The sequence below is a fragment of the Chinchilla lanigera genome, unplaced genomic scaffold (genome assembly GCF_000276665.1).
Source record: "Chinchilla lanigera isolate Chin_1 unplaced genomic scaffold, ChiLan1.0 scaffold00113, whole genome shotgun sequence".
Classification (NCBI taxonomy): domain Eukaryota; kingdom Metazoa; phylum Chordata; class Mammalia; order Rodentia; family Chinchillidae; genus Chinchilla; species Chinchilla lanigera.
This window is the reverse complement of record NW_004955514.1, coordinates 418073-434282: the sequence shown is the minus strand read 5'-3', so window position 1 is coordinate 434282 and position 16210 is coordinate 418073. Positions and strand designations below refer to the sequence as shown.

Here is a 16210-nt window from a genome sequence, read left to right as displayed (position 1 = left end):
AGGGAGGGGCTGGCCGGCGCGGCGGAAGCGGGCAGGTACTTCCGCCCCGCAGGGGCGCGCCGCCGACGTGCTCACGCTCCTACGTCACGGCGCGGGCGGAAGATGGCGGGGCTGCTCGCGGGCTGCCGCTGATCCGGCGGAGCGGAGTCGGAGCCCCAACCCTGGCCCCGGCCCCGGCTCCCACTGCCTCTGAGCGGCCGTCGCCATGTCACTGCTACAGTCTGCGCTGGACTTCCTGGCAGGTCCCGGCTCCCTGGGCGGAGCTGCCGGCCGCGACCAGAGCGACTTCGTGGGGCAGACTGTGGAGCTGGGCGAGCTGCGCCTGCGGGTGCGGCGAGTTCTGGCGGAGGGTGAGGCCCGCGCTGGGCGGGAGCGTCACCAGGCCGCGAGGGGCAGGGTTAGCTCGGGTCACCATTGTCAGCGGAGGTCAGGCCGGGGCCGGGAGGGTCACCGCTGTCAGCTGGGGTCAGGTGTCTGTCAGCGAGGGTTAGGTCGCTGTCAGCAGGGGTTAGATCGGGATTGGTGAGGGTCTTCACTGTCATCGGGGATCAGGCCGGGGCCGGGAGGGTCACCGATGTCAGCAGGGGTCAGGTGTCTATCAGCGAGGGTTAAGTCACCGTCACCAGGGATTGGTGAGGGTCTTCACTGTCAGCGGGGGTCAGGCCGGGGCCGGGAGGGTCACCGCTGTCAGCAGGGGTCACGTCAGGGTGAGAAGGGTCACCACTGCTAGTGAGGGGATCGGGTCAGGGCCGCGAAGGGTCTCCACTGTTGGGCTCAGGTCAGATGTGGGCAGAAAGGATTTCCACTACCAGGATCTTCAGGCACCTCCCCTGTCGAAAGCAGAGGCTGTGAGAGTAGGTGGGGGAGGCCCAGAGAAGGGGCTCAAAAGGCCACCGGTTGGCATCAAAAGGTCAGCAGAGCTGTAGAGAAGGGCATGAGATAAGCACGGCTCTTTGCATCACATCCAGGAATGCTGTGCACCAGGGGCTTAGACTGGACTGTGGATCTCAGGACTGGCTCTTCTGAGTTGTGGGGTGCTCTTCGGTCGGTGGCCGCACACAGCGCTGAGGCCGTGGGAGTCCTGCCATCCTCAGTGCTGGGTCCCATAGTCCTGGTTTCCTCTTCTTACAGCCAGTGGCTGTGACCCATGTAGAAGCTTTCGTGATAGAGGCCATGAGTTGTGTGTCCTGGGGTGTCTTTTGCCAGATTTGTTTGTACTTCCTGAATGCCCTCTACCTTCTTCACGCAGATTGATTATTGATGTGCATGGCGTTCCCATCTCTGGGTTTTCCTTGCCTTTGTCGAAAGGTGCCCAGGACTGTGTCATGTCTCTCCACCTCTAAAATTTATGGGCGAAAAACACTTGTGTTCTGCCTTGGTGTGGGGAGAGTGAGGCCCTGCTCAGGGCTGCTAGATTTTGGGGCTGGGGATGTGGCACAACATTCTGGTGTCCTTATTCTAGAAGGCCTGAAGGGATATTCTGGCTGTAGCATTGTCACCTACTTCTTTCTACTGTGTTAGAAGCAGATTTTGGGTTGTGATTTAGTGAGCTTTGGTAAGAAAGAGGGAGGGTTCCGCAAAGCAGGAAGCTTTTGCGGGTCAGGCAGCACCCGGATGCAGAACAAGGAAGTCCAAGCTGTGGCGGGGCAGAGGAGCTTGTTCCCTTTGCGCTCTAGGTGAGGCAGGAGAAAAAAAATAACCCGGTAAATTATGAGCCAGACTTCCTCCTTTGACTTAGTTGTTTGAAGCTGCTTTCTCAACTAAAACAGGGTAAGAAATCTAGTATTTTAAAAACAAGCTTCAATATTTCTGAGGCAAGTGTGTTTCCCCCCCGCCACCGTTAGAGGGCGCTTCCTTGTACAGGACGGAGGAAGCAGGGAGGATTTGGTACTGACTGACAAACGCAGCGTTGTTAGGAAGCAGACGCACAGAAGCGGGAGGGTTCTGTTTGGGGCCAGGATTCCCTCTTTGGGGGTCAACAGGGTGTATTTAGATTGATTTCAAAAGCAGATTAGGTAATCACAGTACACCCCCTTCGCAAGCACCCCTAAGAGTCCTGATCTTGAAGATTTTCTTCCATGTTTATCTTACAGTTTTATGGTCTTGCCCTTGTACATTTACGTCCATGACCAGCCATCACCATATAGTTGATATATGGTTAACTTTTTAAGAAATTGTCACTATTTCCCAGAGTGGTTGTATCTTTTGACATTTCTACAAGTAGTGTGTATATGTTTCAGTTGCTCCTCCTCCTAAACAACACTTGATCTGGTGAGTTTTTAAAATTTTAGGCATTCTGATAGGTGCTTAGAGTATCTTGTGGTTTAAATTTGCATTTCTGTAATGATAACTATGGATATCTTGCTATGTGCTTAACCACCCTAGTGTATCCTTTTTGATTTTTTTTCTCATTAAAATTTTTGTTGTTATGGCATTTTGGGATTTATATTTTCTGGGAAGAAGTCTTTTATCAGATAGGTGATTTGCACATGTAATTAGTGGATCTTCTTATTCTCTGATGAGTATATTTAAAAGAGCAGATCTTTTTAGATACAGTTCATTTATCTTTTTTTTAATGGATGGTGCTTCTGTGCTTATGTCTAAGAAATCTCTGCCTATCTTGGTGGTATAGAAATATAATTGATTTTTGTATTTTGCTTTTATACCCTACAGCCTTCCTAAATTCACTTATTAGTTACAGTAGCTGTTCTTTTGAGATTTCACCAGATTTTCCATGGAGGAGATCATGTTACCTGAAAATAAGAATGTCTTTGCTGCTTCTTGTGATCTGAGTGCCTCTCATTTCTTTTCATCTGATTGCACCACAGTATGACACCAAGTGACAAGGACACAGCCCTTTCTTGCCCCTAGTCTTGTGGGGGGCAAAGCATGCTAGGTAGGGTGCTCCTTTTGTCACTTGTAGATGGTCTGAATATGATGACAGTTTAAAATTTCACAATGTGACTTTCTACTTGGAGAACACTACAAAAAGCTTAGCAAAGGCTGAGCATGGTGGCGCATACCTGTGATCCCAGCATTTAAGAGGCTGAGGAAGGAGGATCATGAATTGAAGACCAGCCTAGATTACATAGTGAGAGTGTGTCTCCAGAAAAATATTTGGTGGATGAAATCTGAAAACTGTCTGATAAAATCTCAGAAGAGCTACTGTTTTCAGAGTATTCACTTTTGGTTTTGCTGATTTCCTCCGATGCTGCACGTCTTTGTTGATTGGCCTGAGGCTTTCTTTCCCATCTTGTCAGTGGCACTGGAGGGTAAACTGGGCTGCATTTTTTTTGTGGAAAATACATTCCTTTCTGCAGCCACAAGGCTAGTGTCTGTTTTACTTAGTAAAGGTATTTCTGTGCTTAAATCATGGTACTGCACTGACATACAATTTTATTTTCAGGAGGATTTGCATTTGTATATGAAGCTCAGGATCTGGGAAGTGGCAGAGAGTATGCATTAAAGGTAAAAAGAACAGCTGGACACGGTGGTGGTGGGGGTTGGTTTATTCACAGGCACCTCTGGGACTATTTTCGGGGACGGGTCCTTGTTACTCATTTGGTATCTGCTGTACAATTCATCTGTCTGTCTTGTCCTATCTCCAGCTTGGGTTGAGGATGCCCTTGAGGTGTTTCTGTCTGATGGGACAGGGGGGACTCCTCAGCCTTGGGGGCAGGGTGAGAGTGACCTCCCTGCGGGGTCATAGCCCCTTGGTTCCATATGCCAGAATAAGGGTCTAAGAATATGGGGAATTCAGAAGCCACTCGTGGAATTTGCACCCACAGAGCATGTACAGATAGGGGTCATGATGGGCTGGGTCTCCATGACCTGGGTGCAAGGCAGGGCAGCTCTGGTGTTCACCTGGGACCCAGCTGCAGGCCCAGCTGCTAGGGGCTGGGTAGTCCTCACTGATGGACCCTGAGGGCCTGGCTTTGGCCTCTGCCTGATGACGCTTCTCCCTCTCCTTGTCTGTCTTGTTTCATTCTGGCTTCTTTTTTTACTTTCTGTTGTGTTCTTGCCTTACAAGGGCTGTGCAAGGGTCTCTAAGCTTTCGTCAGGTCAAATGTTAAAATGCAGCTAAACTTGCTGTATGTTGTCAGATGCAGTGCCTTTTCTTTTCTTGGGTATTTGTCTAAGATAAGCTGTCGTGCAAAATGCAGGGTAAATGGTCTTCAACCTTTCTCATATGCTATTCCCCAACAGCGGTTACTGTCCAACGAAGAGGAAAAGAACAGAGCCATCATTCAGGAAGTTTGCTTCTTGGTATCCTTTTCCTGGACCTGAGGGCTGGTGCTGTCACTTAGGAACAGCATCAGGTTGTGACCCCCACCCACCAGAAGCTGCTTTGTGTCATCCTGTATGATGTGTTAAAACTGGCCTTTTGCCTTTACCAGATTTCTTGCAGACCATTTCCAATGAAAAGGATTTTTCTTCCTGTTTTGTACTTCCCGAGTCATAGTAAAAGATTCAGAGATATTAGGAAGGAGGTTGCTGTTCCTACCCTAGAGATCCCCACGCCTGGGAGTGCCCTGCTCTGCCCAATCTGTCTGACGGCCTGGGTGAGGGCACTATAGACAGCCATGGTGCCAGCAGGCCTCTGTGTGGCCTCCTGCTCAGTGCCTGCCATATAGACAGCAGGACTGTGGGCTCTTCCTGTTCTCTGCTGCCATGCATGTCCTCCTGGACTGGGGCCTTGCATTGCTGCTGCCTAGATCTGCTTCTTCTCTCTCTAAGCTTTGCCTGATCAGAGTATGTGGTGGCTTCCCAGCTGTGAATAGCGTGGTAACACTCACAGCCCCCTGGCTGTGGCACCCCAGAGCCTCTGCCTGCCTGCATGTCACTCTCTCCATTGCTTTTTCCTGCATCCTTCTCGTGGCCCCGTGTGGCTGTCCTCATCTTTCTGCTCTGCTGCAGTGTAAGGCAGTCCAGGTATCATGACTGGCCGCTCAGTGCTTTGTATGTTCTAAGTGCACAGAATTGTGTACCTGTTCATGCATGTTCTCCTTTAACAAGATAACCTGCAGAAAAAACTCTCCGGCCACCCCAACATCGTCCAGTTCTGTTCCGCAGCATCCATAGGAAAAGAGGAATCTGACACAGGGCAGGCGGAGTTCCTGCTGCTCACAGAGCTCTGCAGAGGTAAAGTCCCTCTGGAGCCCAGGTTGCTGCTCTGTGGTGTGTTCACTCTGCTGTAAACTGCTCCCAGGATTCTCCCAGAAGGCACTGGTCTCAGCCGAAAGGACAGACTAGTCATCTGGTGATCTGAGTCACCTGGAACAGGCTTAGCTGTGTCCCTCTCCAGATTGCAGGCTCTGGGGAAGCAGGGTCACCCATGTCTGCCCAGTGGCAGAATGGGCTGGCACACAAGAGGCATTCAGTGAGCATGTGGGAAGGAACGAGGACCATGGTCACATACTCCTTGTGGCTGCATTGTGCCCTTGGCAAAGAGAGGGACCTTTAGTGGGGAGGTGACTTCCTCAAGGTCAAACCCAAGAAGATATCAGGACAAGGAGAGACCAGTGGGTTGGGAACACCCTTGCAGAGTGTTGTGGGGCCAGACTGGTTGCCTGGGTAACAGGGGATGCTGCTGCGCCCCTGACTTTGGTTGCACAGTGAAGACAGGACTCTGGGGATGGTGGCTTCCCCACATACGGCTCAGCTGCAGAGTATCTGCTGGGGGCTGAGTATCTGCTGGGTCCGAGCTCCATCTCAGGACCTGTGGTCCTGTGAGGAACTCTTCTCTAGGACTGTGGCACAGTGGCTATTTGAATGTCTGTCACCTGGGCAGTGAGTATAGGGAGAAGAGACCCAGGAGGAGCAGTGAGAGAGACTGAGGCAGGGAGCCCATGAAAAGCAACTTGGCTATGTGAGAGCTGCTGCCCATAACAGCACAAGACAGGGCACAAGACAAGCTGTCGCCATAGCCAGCATGGGCAGAGAGTGACAGGGACTCAGAACAGTGAGGAGGCTGGGGCATAAGCAGACAGCTGGGCAAAGGGTGGAAATCGTGGGGCCAACAGCTAAGGGGGAGGCGTGGAGGTACAGTCAGGGCTGTGAGTGGAGTGGAGCGGAGTGGAGTGGAGTGGAGGGTGGGCAGGCGGGCGGGCGGCGGTCTGTGCAGGACTGGAGCCTTCACTGGCACAGGCCGAAGGCAGGGGAGCAAACTGGGGCAATACTCTTGAGCTGGTGGCCCTGGCAGGGAGGGCTCTGCCCAGCTGTGTCCTCTCTGTGCTTCCTGGACCCCTTGAACACTAATGACCAAATGGCCATGGTCCCTGTGACACCTGCTATGCGTGGTCAAGAGTTCACTGCTGTGGCTGTGACAACAGTGCCTTAACTCCACACAGTGACCTTTGCATGGATTTTTTTCCCTCCAATTTTTATTCTGAAGTTTCAAACCTACAGAGAACTTGGAAGAGGTGCAGTGGACACACTGGATTCTTGTTTTTATCATGACTTCTGGTCGTGTTATCCCCTTCCATGCTCTTGCTGAACCATTTAAAGAGAAGTTGCAGACAATAAGTCGTGAGATCCTTTTTCTCATGTGTGGCCTGACTGCGGTCCCAGATTTGTCCCTAAAGAAATCTTTATGACGTGACAGCATGGCAGCTTGTTCTGCCATTTCCACTGTCCCCAGTGTCTTGGTCATGCTGCCCTAGCCCCGTGAAGCACTGCATAGTTCCTGCACTGTGGTCAGTTGTGAGGCTGCCTGTGTCTTTTCTGTTCAGAATGGTATTTCTCCCAGCTGTTCTCTTGGGGGTGCATGGTGTCTAGGAACTAGCTCTGAGGCCTGGGCTGTCCTTAGGTGGGGGGGATGCCAGCCCTGGCTGTGTGGACATCTCTGCTCAGCTTTCACCTGGGGCCTTCTCTTCCCTGGGTATCAGTTGTTACTGTGATTTTCAGTTACAGAAGAACATGTGCTGAATGAAAAAACAGACGATGTAGAGTTGAGTAGATGCTTATAAACTTAGTGTTTATTGTGGGAGGTTCGGTTTTGGTTTTGTTTGAGATTGGGTCTCACTGTGTAACCAGGCTGCCCTTTGATAGCTACGTAGCCCAGGCTCTCCACTAATTTGCAGTCTTTCTGCTTCAGGCTCCCAGGTCACTAGAATTACAAGTTTGTACCATTACACCTGCCTAGGGGTTTACTACATGTACTTACTTTTAAACATCCTTTTTAAAATCATGCATCTTTTCATGCCAGTAGAGTGTGCCCCTTATCCTTGAGGACTTCTTCCCAGACTGGCAGTGGTGCCTCAACCTAGGGACAGATCAGAACCTCTGACAGGTGCAGCATGACTGTGACAGCTGCTGTGATAACCAGGATGGCTCCTCACCCAGCGAAGATGGGCTGGGCCGTGTGTGACCAGCCCCCAGGGACCAAGCAGGGCAGTGTGAGGTTCCATCACTCTACTCGGGATGCCCCCACATAAACCCTGTGAATTTTCTGTCTGGAGTGTTCCAGTCTGTGTCTTTGGGCCACAGTTGACCATGGGTAACAGAAACCTCGGAGGGTGGGCTGCAGGTGAGGGACAGCGTCTTGCTCATCTTAACCACACTCAGAGGCTGGGGTTCCCAAAGCTGGGGTGTTGGTAACTCATGGGTGCATTGCTAGAGCTGTGGGGCCTGGCTAAGTCTTGTACTGTGTGGTGGAACAGCTGACAATCGGCATGATGCTGCCCACCCTGCACACTTTGGTCACATGGGGATTCTACCATCTGTCATTTTCCCTGGTGCTGTTCAAAATGGACCCCTCCCCCATCATTAGGGAAAGTCAGAAACCTTCGCTTGAGTAAGTTCTGGAGATCTTGGTCCTGGAGGGTTAGAGACGGAGCTGTCAAGAACAAGGGTGCACTGTGGTGGTGTTCCCCAAGTCAGAGCAGTGAAGGAGGTGGCAGGCAAGTGTAGACTCAGTTGCTGTCCCTGGCTGGCGCTGTGGGGAACAGAAGATCCAGCTCCACTGCCCAGTTCCACACTCTGAGGGAGGCCACACTTCCTTTCTTGGTAACTCAAAGTCCTCACCAGGTGCAGGCCTGCAGGGCTATGGAGAGTACATCCCAGGATGCCTCTGGGGGTCTGGTCTGTGGGGCCAGAGTGGGGTGTGGAACAGTGGAGAGGTGGAGGACTCAGGGAGTGTTGTGCAGCAGCAGGTCAGGCTGAGGAGGCTTTGAGACCAGACTCCTGAAGCAGAGCTGGGTGGCTTCTGTGTGTCGTCCACTGCACAAGGGCCTGAGGAGAAAGGAGTTCTTGGGCCATTCCCACTGTCATAGGTGGAGTTTTTCTTTCTCTGTTTTGCAGCATGGGAATGGAACTCAGGGCCTCATTCATGCTGGATAAGTGCTCTACCATTGAGCTATATGTCCTCAGCCCTAGAATTTTTATTTTTAAAAATAACTCCTTAATTCTCCCCAAGAATGAGCCACTGACAACAGCCAGGGTCACTTGCCCCTGCTCTGGCCCCCAGGCCTGGCCTTGGGCCCAGACACCTCTTCCTGAGCCCATTCGTCCCAAAGCCTCAGTGTCAGGGTTGCTGCAGAGACTGTGGAGCAGGTTGGATGAGGTGGGGGAAGGTTCAGTCCACCCAAGGTTGATAGCCTGCCTGGCAGGGCCTAAGGCCGTTCCAGCTGGAAGCTGGGAGGGCATCCAGATCTGGTCTGGAATCCCTGCTGTGGGCATGCACCTGGAGCTCCCGGTTGAAAGTTGTATTAGTAGAAGGCCTTGCTCTAAGTTTCAGGAGACCAGAGACACATGAGCCTATGTTCCCTTTCTTCTAGAAGTTGCAGAGGCCTAGAGGTTACCAAGGCTGCCCTCAGAGCACTAGCATCTTACTCTAGTACACCTTGAAGCTGCTCCTGGCCCTGCTGTGTGCAGGCTCAGGGCCCCTGTGTATACAGGTGAAGCCAACAGGCTTGGAAGCCTGAGCTGCAGCAGAGAAAGGGGTGCACAGTCAGATGAGATGGACAGTGAAGCCCCGGGAGGTGGGTGTGAGGTGTGAGGCCAGCACACTTGGGAGCAGGGAGGAGACACCATCACCAGAGTGGTGACCCTGATCTGCTGCTGGGGCCTATTGGCTATGGCTGTGATGTGGCCTTGTTCCTGGTACTGAGGAGGCCCCTGGGGGCTGCTCTGTGGAAAGCAGGTGCAGAGGCACAAAGCCAAGGCTCGGTGGGCTGTAAATCAAAGAGGCCCCAGGCAACACCATGCTTGGGGCTACAGCTGGAACTGTGAGACCTTTGTGGAGTGGGGTGGCTGAGAACATGTAGGCATGCACAGAGTACCAGCAGCATCCCAGCCCCCATGCCCAGGTTCTTAGCCCTAGGCTTGGTGGACCTAGTGATCTAGTCTGGGATCCCTGGAGAGCAGCTAGGTGGTGCCAGGCCCAGTGTAGGTTTGGTGTTGTGTGCACGGTGTTGGAGACACTGTGTTAGCAGATGGATACCGTCTGTACCTAAGGAGGGGCAGTGACCTCTGCACGGACACATCGAGAATTGTGTTTGTTAGCATCATGGCAGGTGGTCTATAATCACTGTGGCCCTGTGAAGATGCAAGTCCTTAATCTTTCTCTGCCCGACTACAGGGGACTGTTTTTCTCGCTTGACCCTCTACTAGAGGGCCTTGCTTTTTGTGCTGCTCCCAGGCTGCACCATGCTGGCTGCCCCCATGGTGTCCCACACCTGGGTCTGCAGTGCCACCTGGTGCCCACTGGCCTCCTGCACAGTGAAGGAAGGGAGAGGCAGCACCAGCTGTGCAGGCCGGCTGGTCAGGTGCCGACTGTGGCTTCAGATAAGCCAGTGAGTGTGAGGCCCTGCTCCAGCAGAACCAGAACCCACCCCTGGCCAGGAGGGCATGGCATTTTTTAGGCCCAGAGTGACTGAACTCAATTGTCTCTTTTAGGGCAGCTGGTAGAATTTCTAAAGAAAATTGAAGCTAAAGGCCCTCTGCCCTGTGACACCGTCCTGAAGATCTTCTACCAGACGTGCAGAGCTGTGCAGCACATGCACAGGCAGAAGCCGCCCATCATCCACAGAGACCTCAAGGTGCCAACTGTGGGCACAGGTGCCCTCACGTCACTCCATGCCCTGGCCCCCGGCTGAGGCCTTGTGAGCGCCTCTGTCTGCTGGGCTCAGGCAGTGCTCCTGCTCTTCCTGTGGTGTGAGGCGGGTTCCCGACTAGGTTTCCTTCTGCTGCCGTGGTGTGGCATCTTGGGGCGTGGGGGGGGTGCTGCCCTGCGTCCTCTTTGGGGTTGCTGTGGCCCTGCCACCCCGTCCTTGTCCTGCAGGGGCTCTGTCTGCAGTTGACCTGGCAGTGGGGTGGGGTGGGGGCGGGGGTGGTGGCCCTGCATGTTGTGAGTTTCTCCTAATTATTAATGACAGTGAGCAGTTCTGTGTTTTTAGTCATCAGTGCTTTATTCTTTAGTTTTACCTTTTTTTCCATTTCTTTATGGGCCTAGAAATTTGATTCTGTGGAACTCCATCTGTGTCCTGTGGTGAGCTTTCTATGTGTGCTGCGGGAGTTTTCTAGTTATGTCCTAGTCTCTACTTTGCTGTTGTATCTTGTTAATCAACCCCAGACTTGAGAGAATCATCCAGTGTTCACTAAGCTTGTCTTTGACCTGATGCCTTACCAAGGCAGATTCTTTGTACTGAAAATTTTTTAAGGTCTTTCACTCAAAGACACCTGTGTGTGCATTTCTGGGAGCTGGGATGTTTCTCACATCACTATAGCACTCTGGCCAGCAAAGCAGATGTAATCCCGGGGCTCAGCTCATGAATGTATGGTTGGGCAGTGCACCCCTGCCAGGCCTTCAAAGAAGCACCCCCTTGCCTTTGGGTCTGCCAGGCCCCTAAGTGCCTCTCAGTACTTAGTCTACCTTGACTGCCTCAGGTGTTACTCACCTGGAACTGACTGGACGTGACACAGGGCAATGGCAGCATCTGTCTCCCCCTATCTCCCCCTGGGTGCTCTCCTGGCCTGGCTTCCAGAGCCACAACTGCCTCAGCCAGGGTGGGTTCTGCCCAGGGCTGGTCACTTGCCTGCTCCCCTGGGTCTCTGGCTTTCGTGTGGCTGTGAGATTCCAGGGCGCGGGGCTTCATCGCAAGTGCCACATGGTGATGGCTTCAGCACACCCTCCCCTCATCTCATTCTGCCCTTGGTCTCCCCAGCCCAGGGTCTGGAAGCAGTTCTCTGTGATGTGTCTCTGGTTGGGGTAAGTTCTGTCCTCTGTGATTTTGACTGAGCGTTCTGCCTGTGAGTCCTCACTTAGAACTCTGATACCACCGTGAGCCTGACCCCCATGATTGGACCCCCAAACTCAGAAACATTTGGAAAACAGGATCTGAGGTGACTGATGGCCAGGTGCCTCCCTGTGCTGCAGACCAGTGTCTGCCTGTTCTGGGCTCCTCTCCTTTTCCTCCGTATTCTCCTGCCTCTTTTCTTCCTGTCTTTCTCATTTGTTCTGTAATTTCTTTCTCCTTTCATTTTGGTTTGAGTCGAGCACTCCTGCTTGCAGCAGGAGTGTCTTTCAAGGGCCCTCACAGACCTCTGTCAGCTCTGCTACAGAATCACAGCAATTCCAATCTGTTGGGAGCCACTGAAGCTGGAAAATAATTACATGTGCAGGATGAAGCCAGCCCGAGAACATGGGAGCTCCTTTCCAGAAGCACAGTGCCAGGCCCACTGCCCAGGAAGTGAGGGCTCTTCTTGGGCCCTGCAGTGCACCTGTCTTGGTTCTGCCTTTGGCCCCAGGGTTCCTTGTGGATGCTGAGGGTTTTCTCAGGGCATTAGAGTCTTTTCACATCTGTGATGTGGGGCGATGTGGTATGTGTGTGCTTGCCTGTGTTTTCTTACGGAGAGTGAAGAACAGCAGGGCAGGATGAGTGAAGAGCCCGAGTGCAAGCCTGCCCTGGTGGGTGCTGCTTGTCCTCCAGTGCAGAGGCTTCGGGTCCTCTCAGGCCTACTCTCTGCCTCACCCTGCCCTGTGCCTGTGGAGCAGAGCTCATGTGCCTGTCTGGCTAGTCCTGGGTCTGGCAGGATCTTGGCAGCCTCGGGGTCCTGTGGTAGGAGCCTTGTCCTTGAGGCTGCGTCTTCCCATCATGGGACTTGTGTGTCCTTCTGGTGCTTCTTTTTCTGTTGTCCTTTCCTTGTGGTTTGCAGGTGCTTGGGGCAGGGGTTCCTCTCTGTGGCTGCCCTTCAGGGTGTCTTGGTGACTGCGTGTCACTTGAATAGTGTAGGAGTCTTCAGAGGTGAGGACATTGTTCCTTCCTGCTGCCTCTGTGGACTTGGGTCCTCCATCTGGGCCAGCTCCTCCAACCCCAGGGATGTGGTACCTCCTCTCCATGTCCCCAGAGGGCGTCTCGTGAGTCTGGTGCTCACTGGTTTGTATCCTCGGGCCAGTGCCTGTGCTGTGACCAAAGCCTTGCACAGAGGCCTGGCTGCTCCTATTGACTCTGTGTCTCCATTAAGTCTTTGAATCAGTTTGTGAAGTTCCACCAAACTTCTGGGAACTGATTGTTGTGGGACTTGGTGGTCTCGGTAGTTCCCAGGAGAAAACAGCGAGAGGATTTAGAAAATAAAGAAAGAGACAGTTGCTAGGGTCAGGTAGAGTTACCTCTTCCCTGATGAGCAAGAGGACTGACTTCAACAGTAGGGGCGTTTATTTATACCCCGAGAAGTTGGTTAATTTCTGCCTCCCTGCCCAGCAGTCAGTTAACAAGTTACAACAGTGTGTTTATGCGTCTTTGAGGAGCTCCCGTGTTCTCGGGCTGGCTTCATCCTGCACGTGAAATTATTTTCCAGCTTCAGTGGCTCCCAGCAGATTGGAGTTGCTGTGGCTCTGTAGCAGGGTTGACAGAGGTCTGTGAGGGACCATTAGGGACGTGGCACTGCTGACTGCAGAGTTTGGGCCATAGCACCCCACTCTGGGGAGCACAGCCTCCAGGACCATCGCCCAAGGAGTAGGTGTGGCTGAACTCTTATCTACAGACTGGACCCATGTAATTTCATATAACTGAAGTGCTGATCTTCCTTTGAGCCCCTCCCACCAGGTATTTAAAATATGTAATCGATTCCTAGATTGTGGATTGTGGCCAAAGTTGGCTTGTGCAGGGCCCCTCTGCTGGGGCTACTGGGACGATGTGACATCCTAATGACATTGTGCCTTTTCATGACATTGTGAAACTGTTGAAACTTGGTGTTTCCCTTTGTGCCTTGTATTTAAATTTCATCTAAGTTTATGGTTTTCTGCACAGTAGGTATTTTTTCTGTCTTTTATTAAGTTTGTTCAGGAGTTATGTTTACTTTAGTTACAAGTGACACATTATGTTCTTTCATCTTTTGGCTTTTCTGAAGGCTCATTGTATCTCAGTGAGATTATCTGTTTGATTTATAGTCCCCCACTTTTTTTTTTTTTTTTGAGACAGGATCTTGCTATGCAGTTCAGGCTGGCTTTGAACTCACTTTGTAGCCCAGGCTGGCCTCGAACTCGCAATGATCCTTCTGCTTCAGCCTCCTGAGTGCTGAGATTATAGGTGTGCGCCACCATGCCCGGCTTTGTTTGATTTATAGTGATTTTAACTTTTTTATTTTTCTGAGTTGTGGGTATGTTGCTTCTGATCAGAAACAATTTAAGACAAGACGACCTGGGCGTTGTGCACATCTGTAGTCCCAGCACTCAGGAGGCTGAGGCAGAAGGATTGCCCTGAGTTTGAGGCCAACCTGCACTACATAGTGAGACCCTGTCTCAAAAGAAAAAAAAGAGTTTAAGGTGAGGCATAGTTAGTTTGCTTGGAGAAAGGCCTTTGCTGGCTCCTGTGTGACCCTCCTTCCCCACCTCTGCATAGGGGTGTGTGTGTGTGTGTGTGTGTGTGCGCGCGCGCGCGCGCACATGTGTGTGTCCTACACCACTGCTGCTGGTGTGGAGCTGGCTGCCTCTCTGCAGTGGATGTTGGGGGCTGTGGCCAGTATCCTCGCCCCTGACGTGGGGCTGTCTGCTGGTCTTGTCTGACATACCTGGTAATTTTGCTAAGGTCTAAATGTCCATACGACTGCCTTCTGGCATCTTGCAGGTTGAGAACTTGTTGCTCAGCAGCCAGGGGACCATTAAGCTGTGTGACTTCGGCAGTGCCACCACCATCTCCCACTACCCCGACTACAGCTGGAGTGCCCAGAAGCGAGCCATGGTGGAGGAGGAGGTGAGGCAAGGTGGTGCCCTATGGCCTGAGGAGGCCACTCTTGTCCCTTTCCTCTCAGCCTGTGCTTCTTTTGACTCCTGTCACCCTGTGGGTGCAAGCTCTGTGTCCCTAAGGTCCAGGATTGGGAGACTGCTGGCACCAGGCTCCAGGGCCCTCATTGAGCTTTTGCGGGCATCAACAGCCTAGTGGAGCATTTCAGCTTGTTCTTGTGTCAGGTGGCTCTGAATCTCTTATCCCTTGTTCTCTGGGATTTTTTTTTTAATCGTTATAAAACACACGTAACATGAAATTTACTGCCACCGTCATTCAGTGCACAGTCCAGGACCATCAAGTACACCCAGCATCACCACCACTTACCTTCAGAGCTGCTGCTCCACACAGATATCTTTCAAGCATAGTTTAGGAACACACCTACAGGGCTCATCTCTGCCGGGGAGGCCCTGCTCAAGGCCAGGCTGTACCTACCTTCAGCGGAGGGGCCAAAGCCCTTCTGGGAGCTTCCCAGCCTGTAGCAGAGCTTAGAAAGTCACAAGATCGGGGCTGGGATTTAGCTCAGTGGCACAGTGCCTGCCTGGCAAGCATGAGGTCATGAGGTCGATCCCCAGTACCAGAAAAAAAAAAAAGTCACAAGATCATTGCAGAACTAAAAATACTGCTTGCCTGTAGCTTTTCCATGATAGTCACATTGTTTTCCTTCAGATCACAAGGAACACCACACCCATGTACAGGACACCGGAGATCGTAGACCTGTATTCCAACTTCCCCATCGGCGAGAAGCAGGATATCTGGGTGAGCTAAGTACCGCTGTGCTGGTGCCTGGGCCAGTGTCCTGGTGGGCACCATCTGCCTCCGCAGCCTCCCTTCGTTGGTTGTTCTAGTGCTTCGTCTTGTGAAGACTCACTTGAGTGCTAGTGGTGTTGCTGCGGCTCTTATGGAGATAGCACACACCAAAGGGGCCTGCACAGGCCAAGTCTGCGCCACAGGGTCTCAGTCTGCCAGCTGATGCCCAGAGCCTTGCCCCTCAGGGCCATGTCCCATTGGCAAGGCAGTTCTCCATTCCCACTGGCAGTAGGCAGCCAGCTCCACAGTGATGCCTGTAGGGTATGCTCGGGCTAAGATGGTGTGACCCTGTCCCCTCAGGGTAACATCACACCCTTACGATGCAACTCAGCCCCCTCCCCTGCCAGCCAAGAGTCCCCAGTTGTCATGTTGGGCTTTGACTTTGAGACTATGAACTGAGCTCCCTACGAACCGCTTTCTGGCTTTGCTTACTGTGCTAGAGTGGCTCACAGACCCTGAGGACATGTTGAATTAACCTACTGGTTTGTCATAAAGGGTATCCCTGAAGGTGCAGTGAGGAAAGGCCCAGGAAGAGGTGGGGGTACAGATCCCCAATCTACAGATCCACCTGTGTCACTGCACAAGAACTCCCTGCACCCCACCCTTTGGTTCTGGTTTACTTCTGCAATTCTGGGAATTGAGCCCAGGGCCAAACTCAGCTCCCTGACCCATGTCTGTGTGGGGTCTGAGTTGAGTCTGCTCTGCGAGGGTGGGGAGGACCTACACAGGGTTGTCATTAGTTTGTCACCTCTTTGCCCCCCAGCAAGTGGCCCATGATAAGTGACCCTCAGCACATGTCTGGGCATGAGAACTTAGCTGACACAATTCATCTAGTCCCCATTGCGCTGCTCCTGGAGCTGGGTGAGGGTGGTATCTCAGGAATCACCCACCCTCTCCATTTACACAGATGGGCATTCTGGGCGGGGAGAGGGCAGGTCTGGAGACCCCAGTGAAGTGCATCCTTGGAGCTTCCCAGGGCTGTCATTAGGAGTTACTGGGACCGTGCATCCCTGGCAGCTACCCTGCCTGTTGTGTGGCAAGGTCCTTGTGGGTGCCCTGTAGCCCACAGATCTCAGTGCTTTAGTGTGATCTGTTTAAATTTGAAGGAAGGCTGGGCATTGTAGCACATGCCTGTAATTCCAGCACTCAGAAGGCTGACACAGGAGGATCACCAAAAG

At 52.4% G+C, this 16210-nt stretch overlaps 1 protein-coding gene across 4 annotated transcripts in view; it reads left to right on the top strand.

Annotated features, from left to right (window-relative positions):
• The first annotated feature begins 84 nt into the window (after positions 1–84).
• Gak (cyclin G associated kinase) overlaps positions 85–16210 on the top strand; it is a 42894-nt gene continuing 26768 nt past the window's right edge. For 3 of the 4 annotated variants that reach the window (XM_005408684.2, XM_013506753.1, XM_005408682.2), the window contains exons 1-7: positions 85–350; positions 3407–3468; positions 4207–4266; positions 5028–5142; positions 9898–10040; positions 14067–14192; positions 14892–14981. In XM_005408684.2, coding sequence (XP_005408741.1) covers positions 206–350; positions 3407–3468; positions 4207–4266; positions 5028–5142; positions 9898–10040; positions 14067–14192; positions 14892–14981 — 741 coding nt within the window. In that variant the 5' untranslated portion in view covers positions 85–205. The remainder of the gene's footprint in view (positions 351–3406; positions 3469–4206; positions 4267–5027; positions 5143–9897; positions 10041–14066; positions 14193–14891; positions 14982–16210) is intronic. The other variant, XM_013506754.1, reaches the window with a different exon arrangement.